The following is a 13,400-nucleotide window of genomic DNA, read 5'->3' as shown; positions in this document are numbered from 1 at the left end:
TAAAGAAACACCAGGCCTTTTCAGTGCTGCTGAGTAGATTTTTAGTCTGTAAGTTTAACTATATAAAATTTACTGAAATTAAAATGTGGACATATGTTATGCAACTAGAACAAGTATTTATCTCCTTAAATACCATTTTTTTTTTCTGGGATAATATAGGCTGTCCTTGCTTCTTTAAAGAAAACCTTAACTGTAAAAAAAAAATGAGTTTTATTTACCTGGGGCATCTACCAGCCCCTGCAGCCATCCTATGCCCTCGCAGTCACTCATGGCTCCTCCGGTCCCCCGCTGCCAGCTAGTTTCATTTTTGCCGACTGGGAGTCGGCTGGCCACTATGCGTACGTTTTTACGCATCCCTGCTGGTGTAGGAAGCTTTTGCAGACATCAACAAGTACATTTTTACGCGCAACTATGGATGTAATGCGTAAAATTTTACGCATTACAGCCCTAACGCGTAAAAATGTACTTGTTGATGTCTGCAATAGCTTCCTACACCAGCAGGGATGCGTAAAAATGTACACATGGTGGCTGGCCGACTCCAAGTCGGTAAAAACGAAACTATCTGGCAGCAGGGGCCAAGAGGAGCCATGAGTGACTGCGAGGGCACAGGATGGCTGCAGAGGGCTGGTAGATGCCCCAGGTAAGTAAAACTCATTTTTTTTTTACAGTTAAGGTTCCCTTTAAGATTGAGAACCTTAACTTCCCTAGCGGTATGGACAGATATTTATCCGTCCATAAAAACATGCAGTGAACAGTATAAACGTGCATACACATCAATACTCTCCTGCACTGTATACTAGACCCTTGCTTGACATATTTTGGCAAGTTACAGGAAAAAAAAAGTTTTCAAAATAAATTTTATCTCTTTTTGCACAGAAATCCTGGGGAAATTGAACACCAGGGTTAATTAATCAGGCCAAACTTGTTATACTCTTCTATCACTGTATTTTCATATTTATACAATTAGATTTTTTTTTTTTTCTAGGAATTTGTGTTTCTAAACCGCATGACATTGTGGTAAAGCTCGATGCCTTCATTGACCTCAGGCTTCCGTATTCTGTTGTTAGAAATGAACAAGTGGAGATAAGGGCTATTATCTATAACTACGGAAATGGAAGATTGGAGGTAACTATTGAATTAATGTAATTCTTTTGAAAGTGAAAGGAAATCATTTAAAATGGTATATCCATTGCTGTGTTCAGTAGTCAGAGAGGCAGAATAACTGCAACTTTCTGTAGGTTCATTTACCGTGACAGATAGAAATGGCGCACAGTGTCAGGGGATTAAAAATGGCGCCGCATGGACTTCAATTAAATAACGCTATTTAGCATTATGAGTGTTAAAAAATGGCGCATGCAGTGTGCCTTACACTCATAACGCTAAATAGCGTTATAAGTCTTAAAAAATGCAGATGGCTAGTGTAGGCAGTGGGTGTCGGGCGGGGGGGGGGGGGGGGGGTCGAGGAGAGAGGCAGCGGGACACTGGAGGGAATAGTCATTGGTGGAGGATGTGTGCAATATGCATATATTACCTTGTCCTGGACGGCGATTGCTCCTTCACTCCGCTCCTTCACTTCTTCCGTTAGTTTGCTTTAGTCCTGCAGCCAGCCAATCACCATGTGGTTTCAGTCCCCACATGGTGATTGGCTGGCTGCAGGACTACAGCAAACTAATGGAAGAAGTGAAGGAGCGATCGCCGGCCAGGACAAGGTAATGTATGCATATTGCACACATCCTCCACCTATTCCTATTCCCTCCAGTGTCCCGCTGCCTCTCTCCCCCCGACCCCGCTGCCTATAACCATTCCCTGCATGTTTTAATGGCCCACCCTTCCGCAATAAATGTTTCATAAAACGCTATTTACCGTTTTAATGTGTTTACATTAAAATGGTAAATAGCGTTTTATGATACATTTATCGGCGGAACGATGCACCATTTTTCTCCCTGCGCCATTTTTAGATTGATCCTCATTTACAGGATTTACCGACTCTCTAGCAGTGTCTTCACTCTGTGTTGCTAGCCAGGGCATAACACCGCACAGGTTATATAAAGCGATACTTTTCACATCCACCTTCTATCTTGTTCTCCCTTGCTTTTTGTGTTCTAAGCATGGGCCCATGCATCAGTCTCTAAAAATAAAATGAATATATATATATATATATATATATATATATATATATATATATATATATATATATATATATACATACAGTGGTGTGAAAAACTATTTGCCTCCTTCCTGATTTCTTATTCTTTTGCATGTTTGTCACACTTAAATGTTTCTATTCATCAAAAACCATTAACTATTAGTCCAAGATAACATAATTGAACACAAAATACAGTTTTAAATGATGGTTTTCATTATTTAGTGAGAAAAAAAAACTCCAAATCTACATGGCCCTGTGTGAAAAAGTGATTGCCCCCCTTGTTAAAAAATAACGTAACTGTGGTTTATCACACCTGAGTTCAATTTCTGTAGTCACCCCCAGGCCTGATTACTGCCACACCTGTTTCAATCAAGAAATCACTTAACCTATTTTGGTTTCTGGACGTAGTTTCTACGTCCAGGAACCATGCGCGCTACCGCGCGCTCCCACGGCCGATCGCGCACGTGCACGCGCACTCCCGGCTGCGGATTCGGTAGCCAGGCAATCAGTGTATCGGCTATGGTGCCCGATCACTGATTCCTCTCCCCCGCTAAAAAAGCGACAGCTTCTCTCGGAAGCTGTGCTTTTTCTGGCTGTTCCCTTCCCGATGCGTCACTCTAAGCGTGTGCTACGCTTAGAGTGACGTCATGTAAACAAACTCATGGCCGCCATCTTGTGGCCAAAAAGTAATACTACACCTGTAAGATAAAAAAAAAAAATTAACAGACATTTACATTATAAATCTATTGTTTACCTCCCACCCTCCCAAAACTACCCAAATAAAATGTTTACTATAAAAAAAACAACATTACAATAAAAAAACAAACAAACGTAAATATTTACCTAAGGGTCTAAACTTTTTAAATATCAATGTAAAGATGAAATATTTCTATATTTTTTTTATTTTAAACTTGTAAATAGTGATAGATGCAAAATGGAAAAAATGCACCTTTATTTCCAAATAAAATATTGTCGCCATACATTGTGATAGGGCCATAATTTTAACGGTGTAATAACCGGGACATATGGGCAAATACAATACGTGAGTTTTAATTATGGAGGCATGTATTATTTTAAAACTATAATGGCTGAAAACTGAGAAATAATGAATTTTTCCATTTTTTTCTTATTCTTCCTGTTAAAATGCATTTACAGTAAAGTGGCTCTTAGCAAAATGTACCCCCCAAAGAAAGCCTAATTGGTGGCGGAAAAAACAAGATACAGATCAGTGCATTGTGATAAGTAGTTATAGGTTAATTAATGGGAGGTGAACATTTCTCACGTGAAAACGACGGAACGCGAATGGGTTAAATAGGAGCTATCTGACACAGAAGTAGACCAAAAGCACCTCAAAAGCTAGACATCACAGTACTTTTGTTCTCATTTGTTCCTGAATTTCTTTGGGTCTTGACCCAAAGAAATTCAGGAACAAATGAGAACAAAAGTACTGTAATTGAGATCTATCAGTCTGGTAAAGTTTATAAAGCCATTTCTAAAGCTTTGGGACTCCAGCGAACCACAGTGAGAGCCATTATCCACAAATGGCAAAAACATGGAACAGTGATGAACCTTCCCAGGAATGGCCGACTGGCCAAAATTACCCCAAGAGCGCAGAGAAAACTCAACCGAGAGGCCACAAAAGACCCCAGGACAACATCTAAAGAACTGCAGGCCTCACTTGCCTCAATTAAGGTCAGTGTTCACGACTCCACCATAAGAAAGAGACTGGGAAAAAACGGCCTGCATGGCAGATATCCAAGGCGCAAACCACTTTTAAGCAAAAAGAACATTAAGGCTCGTCTCAATTTTGCTAAAAAAACATCTCAATGATTGCCAAGACTTTTGGGAAAATATCTTGCGGACCGACGAGACAAAAGTTGAACTTTTTGGAAGGTGTTTGTCCCGTTACATCTGGCATAGAAGTAACACAGGATTTCAGCAAAAGAACATCATACCAACAGTAAAATATGGTGATGGTAGTGTGATGGTCTGGGGTTGTTTTGCTGCTTCAGGACCTGGAAGGCTTGCTGTGATAGATGGAACCATGAATTCTACTGTCTACCAAAAAATCCTGGAGGAGAATGTACGGCCATTTGTTCGTCAACTCAAGCTGAAGCGATCTTGGGTGCTGCAGCAGGACAATGACCCAAAACACACCAGTAAATCCACCTCTGAATGGCTGAAGAAAAACAAAATGAAGACTTTGGAGTGGCCTAGTCAAAGTCCTGACCTGAATCCTATTGAGATGTTGTGGCATGACCTTAAAAAGGCAGTTCATGCTAGAAAACCCTCAAATAGAGCTGAATTACAACAATTCTGCAAAGATGAGTGGGCCAAAATTCCTCCAGAGCGCTGTAAAAGACTTGTTGCAAGTTATCGCTTGATTGCAGTTATTGCTGCTAAGGGTGGTCCAACCAGTTATTAGGTTCAGGGGGCAATTTCTTTTTCACACAGGGCCATGTAGGTTTTGAGGTTTTTTTTCTCACTAAATAATAAAAACCATCATTTAAAACTGCATTTTGTGTTAAATTATGTTATCTTTGACTAATAGTTAACGGTTTTTGATGAGCAGAAACATTTAAGTGTGACAAATATGCAAAAGAATAAGAAATCAGGAAGGGGGCAAATAGTTTTTCACACCAGTATATATATATATATATATATATATATATATATATATATATATATATATATATATATATATATATATATATACAGTATATACTGTATATCAATGATGGCTAACCTTGGCACTCCAGCTGTGACCAAACTACAAATCCCATCATACTTCTGTCTCCCCAAGTTATGCTTAGAGCTATCAGAGCATTGCAATGACTCATGGGACTTGTAGTTCTACCACATCTGGAGTGCCAAGGTTAACCATCACTGCTGTATATACACTCTGTAGTGTATATGTGATGGTGGCATTTCCATGCTTTAAAGTGATGTTGTCCCCCAAATGCTCAATAGGATTGAGGTCAAGGGACTAAGCTGGCTATGGCAGCAGGTTAAACTCTGATTGATGATCATTAAACCAATTTGAGACCGATCGAGCACGGTGGCTAAGGGCTCCACAACAGGCGTCTTTCCCTATTTTTCTGTGATACCAAAGGCACTCTTGATGGTCCCCTGCTGCTAAAGCCCATCCTTTGCAAAGTCCGTCTTGTTGTGCATTGGGATATGCTTTGTGATGCACCTGCTTTGAATTCAGCTGTAATTTGTCATGTTGTTGCCCTTCTGTTGCTGTGGACTATGCCTGCTACTCACCTTTCACCTCTCTCATTCACCAGCCTTTTTCGACCAGAATAGTCCTTATCGCTTGACAAACAAACAACAAACAAACACAGAACACTCATAACGCGCTTTTCTCCTGGCGGACTCAAAGCGCCAGAGCTGCAGCCACTAGGACGCGCTCTATAGGAAGTAGCAGTGTTAGGGAGACTTGCCTAAGGTCTCCTACTGAATAGGTGCTGGCCCACTGAACAGGCAGAGCCAAGATTCGAACCCTGGTCTCCCATGTCAGAGGCAGAGCCCTTAACCATTACACCATCCATCCAGCTTGAAGTTTTTCTTCTCAACTGCCACTCTCTAAACATCCGTGATGCTTTTGAGTGAGAAAATCCTAAAAGAGTCATAGTTTCAGAGATGCTAGCACCTGTGCTTCTTGCACCATCCCTCGTTCAAAATCACTTAATGCGGAACTGTCGTGAAAATAATGTAATTAATAAAATTGCTTATTTTTTATAATATTAATTTATAGATTATTTAGTCAGTGTTTGCCCATTGTAAAATCTTTTCTCAACCTGATTTACATTCTGATTGGGATGAAGTTCAATCCTTGGTTACAGTTCCTGTTTAAATCTTTTGCCTTACCCATTTTCTCTCAGTGGTAAAAAAAAACCTCAACCTCAAGGGGTCTCAGCTCTTGGACCCCTTGAGGTCGCAGTGGCTGCTCCCCTGTAGTTATACCTCTGCTGGCTGATTCTCTAATGATGTCATAGCCATCTCTAGTTTTCAGGGCCTGATCATCCACCAAGAAAACCTAAGCATTTGCCTAGGGCCTGGAGAGAGTCTAGGGGCCTAGGGGACGCTAGCCCCTACCAAATCTTACTAGAAAACCAGGTGACCATCAGTGGTGGGCAAACACTGCTATCTTGCCTAGGGCCCTTAATCCATTTGTGCTAGCATTAGAGGATGTAAGGAGTCAGCAAGGTGCCGCCGACGGCCCTGCTGCTGACTCACAGTTGTTGCCGTCCCTGCCGCTGACTCACATGCGTGCAGGGCGGCAGGTGGAGGACGCGTCTCAGTGCGCGCTCCGACTACGTAAACAGTAGACATGTGTCTCCCTGCGTGTCAGCTGATCAGCTGACACACCGAGCTCTGATTGGTCAGGCCTTGTATTTGAACCTGGTGAGCGCTCCAGTCTGTGCCCGTGATTGCCTATGCTGGGTTTGTTGCTGAGATTGCGCTCACAGCTTGTCTTGCTGCCGACTTGTGTCTGTCTCTTGACTAAGCTTTTTCTAGATTGGATATCTGTTGCCGACCCGGCCTGAACCTGACCACGCTTCTGTATTGGATTACCTGTTACAAACCCGGCTTGTTAAAGGATGCTCCTGTGATGTAAATCTGGGCCTGGTTGCATAGCTAGATAGGCTGAGGAAAGGAACATGTCCATTAAGCTCAACCTGATAGAAATTCATGCATTTTTATGTCACATTTTCCTGCATTGTGTTTTCCTGTTTGGTTTAGGGTAAAGTGGAATGGACTTACAATAAACAATTCTGCAGCCTCTCCACCGCTAAGAAGAATTATCAATATAAATTTACTGTTAAGCCTCGTTCTTCTCTGGCAGTACCATTTGTCATTGTCCCAATGGAACTTGGATTACACGAGGTGGAAGTAAAGGCATATGGTCAAGGTATTTCAGATGGTGTGATGAAGATTCTCAGGGTTGTGGTGAGTACTTTATAAAGTCAAACATCTTGTGTCTAAGGATCCTCGGGATACCTGATTGAACTCTTTTGTACAGATGAAGGTTCCAGGCATGTATGGGCAGGAGTTCTCATGCCCACCACTCCTCCCGTTCACCTTCGTCACCCTCTGTTCTGGTGTAAAAGCTTCCATAAGTGTGACAAGTTAGCCAGGTTACGCACAACTGCTGCGCTGCTTGGCAATGGCAACGCACATCCTTGATCGCTCTGCACATGTGATTCATAAGACGTTAAGTAGTAGGCGTGCACTCCCAGCCATGGATGTACAAGACTGGATATACACCACTGGATCAGGGCTTGCGCAGTAGTGCACGACCTGGCCATGACTTTTGTGGGCTTTTACACCAAAATGGAGGGGGATGGAGATGATGGGGGTAGCGGGTGGCATGAGGACTTCTGGAGCCTCTATTTGATGTCTGGAGCCTCTATTTGCACAAAGGAGTTTGCTTAGGGTATCCTGCAGTCTCTTTAGTGCTGGGAATACACCGTTTGTTTCTGGCTCTCGTATCTTTTTCCATTCACTTCTATCAGAAATCGAGCGGCAACAGGATCAAAAGGGAGATCGGACATGTCGGAAATGATCTATCGAACCATCTAATCACCTCATAAATGAACCGTGTATTTCCAGCATTAGAGAGCCTTATCTGAGGAAGACTCCTACTGATAAGGTGGTCTAAGAAAGTTGCTTGCAAATTGTCGCCAAAGTCATTTTCGCATCGAAAATCCTTTTTCGTCGATTCGAGAAATTTTTCGCGAAAAATGGGAAATGGTATTTTTTCCTGTGAAATTGCAGAAAAATAATATTTTTACATTGAAAACATGCAAACAACGATCTTTTGCTATGAAAATTCCTGAAAACCGTGAAAATAACAAAACTTATTTTTAGAATCAGAATCCATTTATTTCGCCAAGAACAACGTGAGCTTTACCCGGAATTGATTTTGGTACAAACAGGTTTGATGATGGTACCGTAACAGATATACAGTGGATACATACAGTGCATACAGATGCGTACAGTAGATACAATGCATATTCAGGCAGAGTATAGCATATAAATTATAGGTAAAGGAACCATAAAAGGTAAACCCAGGGGAAAGAATCAGGTGATAGGGGAATAATCCGCTGCCGTCCATGGCACTCAAAACGCTTCTGCAACGATACTTTGAATCGGATGTCTCCCGGTCTATACTGGGAAAAGAGAGAGAATTGAGGAAAGTGAGAGAAGGAAACATAGAGAGAAGGTGAGAGAGCAGTGAAAGTGAGACCCCTTAGGATTGCAGTGTAACCAGTAAGTGTCCCGAATTGGCTGGCTTTGCAGCTGTAAGTGATCCGCTATGGCTCCATGGCTGCTGGTCTGGCAACGTCCTAGTGAAGATGGGCCTTAAAATGCCAGTATAGGAATCCAGCGCAAGGTGCCGGTGTAATTGTCCGACCCATGTGAGGGCCAGGGTGGCTAACCCACAATGCAGAAAAAAGGTGGAATGGGAGCTCTCAGCCAGGGGGCCAGGAGGGCCACAGCGAGTTCAGCAGTGGAGGGCTGGGATCCTGGATGGAGGGGACAAGATGATGGTCTGGCACCCTTGGGTGATGTTAGGCTCACCTGGGCAGCAGCAATGACACTGGCAGCAGGGGGCAGGAGGCCTGGAAGCCCAGATGTTGCATCTGATCCACCGGTGGATTCCCCCAAAACAGCAGGGAACTGGCAATGGCTGATAGTAGCGGGTGTTTCCCATCTCACCTTAGCTCCAGCCTGCACGGAGGGGGTCCTGCAGCTTAGTGAGCATGGGTGGTCACTACACTCCCCAGCAGAGGTGGCGGTGGGGGCTGATGCAGAAGTCGAGACCACGTGGTGTCAGCTGAAGCAGCTGGTTCTCTGGTCCGGCAGTGGCAGTGTAGGGAATCATCCGACATCGCAGCTTCATGTGCTAACATCATTCTGGCAGCCACGTGTTGAGATGTGAAGAGCGGTGATAGGCTCTGGCTTCCAGAATTCAGTGGTTGAAGCTGGGAGCCCGCTGTGGCTGGGACACTGGCAATTAGGCTGCTGGTTGGCCCCAGGATGGTATCGGAGAAAGCTGTGTTCTCAGCGGTGGTGCTGCTGGGGGCTGCCTGCTAGTCCCTCCACGTGTATGGCCATGTCGTCTTTGGGATCAGCTGATCGGCTGCTAGAGAGGCAAGTTGATGTGGGGGTCCACTTGCAGCTAGCCCTGGGGTCCCAGAAGCTCAGCACCGCATTCCTGGATCCCTCGAATCAGAGGGGATCCATCCCCCAATAGTGGTGATATTGCTATGCCCCTGGGAAGACCTCTCTCACCAGGACTGCAGACATGCTGTTTGGCAGGGACATACTGTTAAAAGAAGCCACTAAAAGCTGAAAAGAGGAAAGGGTAATGGGGGAAGACAATAGGGTGTGTGTGTGTGTGGGGGGGGGACTGGGAAAATAGATAAGATTGCCTGAAATTAAGCTAATCTAAATTGCCTGGAGCTTGTTTCTCTACTCACTACAGAAGTCGGCAGGCAACACCTGTATCACTGGCTTCTGCAATAGCATTGTATCATTCAATGTTCAAAGCGCTTTGGTTAGTTACATCCTTAAAAATAATATCACAGTCAAATCCAAGAGAAGGGTGCACTTTCAACTAAGTATAGCAAGTACTTTAAATAAACATACTGTATATACATATAAAGTCCAGCGCACATTCTTTAAACACACTAATATATGGAGTCCACCATTGCACAGCGAAAGTTAGGTTTCATACAGTCTCTGATGCAGTTATTCCTCAGTGTTCCACCACCACACAACACCCAGCAGGAAACACACTCACCGATTATGATGTGACCACTGTCAGACTTGTCAAATAGGGCACAATTCCAGGTAACCCCAGTACATCAAGTCCCGGCTTCTTTATCACTGTTCACTTCATATGTCCCAAGCACCTCAAATGAAAACCTCCCATAGCATGATACAGTTTAAAAATAGTTACACTTTATTAAATATGTGCATTCACATGCCACCAGTTGTTATTTGCGCACAGAGTTTTCCCACGGGCTCTCCCCCGTTGCCAAGTCGTGCTATGCAGCCCGTTCCGCTGTTTGCGTAGTCCCGCATTCCCCGCCACCACCACTCACTTCCTGGTATGTCCAATCCCCGCCTGACTAGTTTCGTCACTCCCTCATGACTCATCAGGAGAATGGGGATTGGACGCCATACCAGGATATTTACCAAGGGTCTGCTCATCCTATTGGCTGCCATATGCAGCATACTGACTGGCCATCTGCGCGTGCGTGTATAGCTCCTAGCATTATCCACATCTCCTTTATCTCTATTGGCCACATTAAGCTGACGTCACACATCAACTACTCAGCCGCTATTGGCTGCTGTTCCGCCGTATCATAATATCAACTACTCTCACTACATAGAGCTGCCTTAAAGGGGAAAGCCCGTTTACAAGAATAATACATAAAATTGAACATATTCTCATTCTTACACATTAGGTTCCTTCATATTATTATCTAAGACATTTAATAACCACATTCCCTTTCTTTTATTCAGCATATAGGTAATACTTAGTGATTTTACAAACAAAACAATTATCTTGCTTCACCCAAATGTCAATTCTGATTCCATAATATCAGCAGCAAATATATCCACCAAATTTGTTACCCTCCACCAGAGTTGGGACTAGGTCCTCCAGCACCCAAGGCTGAGACACCAAAGTGCGCCCCTCCATCCCTCCCACCCCAGCTGTCACACACTGATTGCTATTAGACTAATGCTGGGAATACACGATGCATTTTTGCGTTCGTTTTTGCCGTCGTTTTCGCTTTCGATCGATTCTACTCTCGATTTACTGCTCGATTCCCCTCTCGATTCCTTATCTTTTCCTATCAATTACATTCACTTGAATGAGGAGAATCGAAACGAAAGTAGAATCGACCAGATCCAACAGGTTGGAATTTATCTATCGAACCCATCTATCTAAAGTAAAAACTTAACGTGTATTCCCAGCATAAGAGGCGCCACAGGGCCCACAACCCCCTCCAACACCTTAATCTCTAATTATCTGGCTTGCAGTCACTGCCATGTATCCCCTTTTCTTATTTCTCTCTGCTTCAAACACAATAGGGGAATGATAGGTGAGTGCGTTGTGTGCCCCTTCCTACACTGTGACCTGAGGCTGGAGCCTCTTTTGCCTCTGCCTCAGCCCGGCACTGCCCTCCACTATCACCCATTATATTCTTTAGACACCAGACATATGCTACCCTGGCATACATAATATTTCTTCTACTTTTTCAATTGTCAGCAAATGAAGCAATTCAAATCCAGTTCTATATTGTGACCTTCCGGCCTCATGCATCCCATTCCATAGATCTGTTGGTCCACGTTAGAAATTCATGCAATGATTTTTTCTTTTACACCCTCTGTTACAGCCTGAAGGAAAGCGCATGGTAAAGGGAACAACCATAGTTTTGGATCCAGTGGTGAAAGGCAAAAGTAAGTAGTCAACTGTATCAATTTAGCTTTATCAGGCAAGTTTATCTATTTTCAAACAAGATATAGAGAAGTACAGGGAAACTAAAATGCGAAGTGTTGTCCAATTGGACACGCCCTTTCGTGCTAAATAATTAAAAGTTATAACTTTATTCGTTTAAATTAAAAAGTGGACAACAAATCCACCAAAGTGTACAGAGAATCGGTATGACCAAGGCAAGATTTACCATAAGGCACTGTAGGCTTGTGCCTACAGGCACCAGATAATGGAGAGGTGGCTAACTCCCCTCCCCCCCGCAGTAGCTCCCTCCCTCCTTCACTATGCAGAGTCCTGAGCAGAGAGTAAATGAGAAGTTAGGCTTTGTTCACGTTATAAATTGCCAGCGCTATCGCAAGCGCTGAGAGAATTATTGAGCTTTTTTCAAAGCGCTTTTCTCTGCACTTTGAGCTTAGAAAAGCACTTTTGTAAGCACTTTTTTAAGCTCTTTTGCCGAACGATTGAGATCTTAACTTCCTGACCTCAGTCAGGAAGTGAACTCTTTACCCCGAAAAGAATAAATGCAATGGGCTTGATTCACAAAAGGGTGCTAAGTGTTAGCACGCCCGTGAAAAGGCCCTTAGCACGCCTAAAGGTAGTTTGCGCACGCTAATATGTGCTTGCGCGCAAAGTTTATTGCTGCGCGGTTCGCACGAAACGGTGCAGTGGGGTGCACCCGGTGCAACGTTTTAGGGGCTCCCAGTGCGACGTTTCGTGCACACCGCGCTGCGCTAAACTTTGCGCGTGATCAGAAAGAGCTTTAGACATGCAAACTTTACTTAACACCCTAGTTTGCACGTCCAAAGCCTTTAGGCATGCTAACTGGGTTAGCACACCTTTCAGAATCAAGGCCAATGTATTTATTCTTAAAAGCGAATGGGGAATCGCTATACAAAGCGCATGTTTCAAGTGCTTTGTGATTTCCCTATACCTTTCATTGAGCCGAAGTGCTCAGAAAATGGTACAGGCAGCACTTATGCAATCAGAAAGCAATTGAAATGCTCATATGTGAACACTCTCATAGGAAGTCATTGCACAAGCGCTTTTAGGGCGATTTCTAAAATCGCCAGCACTTTAAAAAATCCACAAACGCTCATAGTGTGAACAAACCCTTACTCACCCAGCTCTTGGCATAGCCCTGATGAAATCTCCCTTCAGTTGGGGGCATCTCTAACTACCTAATACTGAGGGTACCTCTGGCTACCTAATGCTAAGGGACACCAGTAGCTACCTATGACAGGCAAGGGAAGTAAGGGAGAGGTGACAACTGGGACAGCCAGCACACTTGCAGTGCGGTTTGGCGGGGGTTTGTGGGTTCATGGAGGATGAAATCTAGGGTGCCAGGACATCTGTGCTTATAGGCTCCTAGAACGTCAGTTGCTATGAAACAATAAATCAGCAGGGGGTGAATGCATGGAGGTCATGGTCGATCCGGGAATGCGATCCGCTGCAGATGTCTGACCACTTTCACTTTTATATCCATTCAGGTTGATTAAACATATCCCTGACATCACAAGGGGGCGTGGTTCCCACCCTCGCCGGTAGGGGGTCACCTGTTCTGCCCAACAGCACACCGGCCATCAGGTCTGACTTGGGCTATACTGCTGAGCGAAATACGCTGTGACATTGTATATATTTGTTGTATAGTTGCAGTGGGTTGCGACAGTTTGGGCAACCTTGTTAATCGTTATGATTTTCATTTATAAATTGTTGGTTGTTATGATAAAAAATTTC

The 13,400-nt window shown here is 43.8% G+C and overlaps 1 protein-coding gene across 1 annotated transcript in view; it reads left to right on the top strand.

Moving 5' to 3' along the window:
• LOC137562609 (A.superbus venom factor 1-like) overlaps positions 1–13,400 on the top strand; it is a 554,872-nt gene that overhangs the window by 317,647 nt on the left and 223,825 nt on the right. Inside the window, exons 20-22 of the mRNA XM_068274112.1 lie at positions 986–1,125; positions 6,896–7,102; positions 11,569–11,632. Coding sequence (XP_068130213.1) covers positions 986–1,125; positions 6,896–7,102; positions 11,569–11,632 — 411 coding nt within the window. The remainder of the gene's footprint in view (positions 1–985; positions 1,126–6,895; positions 7,103–11,568; positions 11,633–13,400) is intronic.

The sequence above is a fragment of the Hyperolius riggenbachi genome, chromosome 3 (assembly GCF_040937935.1).
Source record: "Hyperolius riggenbachi isolate aHypRig1 chromosome 3, aHypRig1.pri, whole genome shotgun sequence".
Taxonomy (NCBI): Eukaryota; Metazoa; Chordata; class Amphibia; order Anura; family Hyperoliidae; genus Hyperolius; species Hyperolius riggenbachi.
Note: the sequence above shows the minus strand (reverse complement) of the source record. Positions and strands in the feature narration are given on the sequence as shown.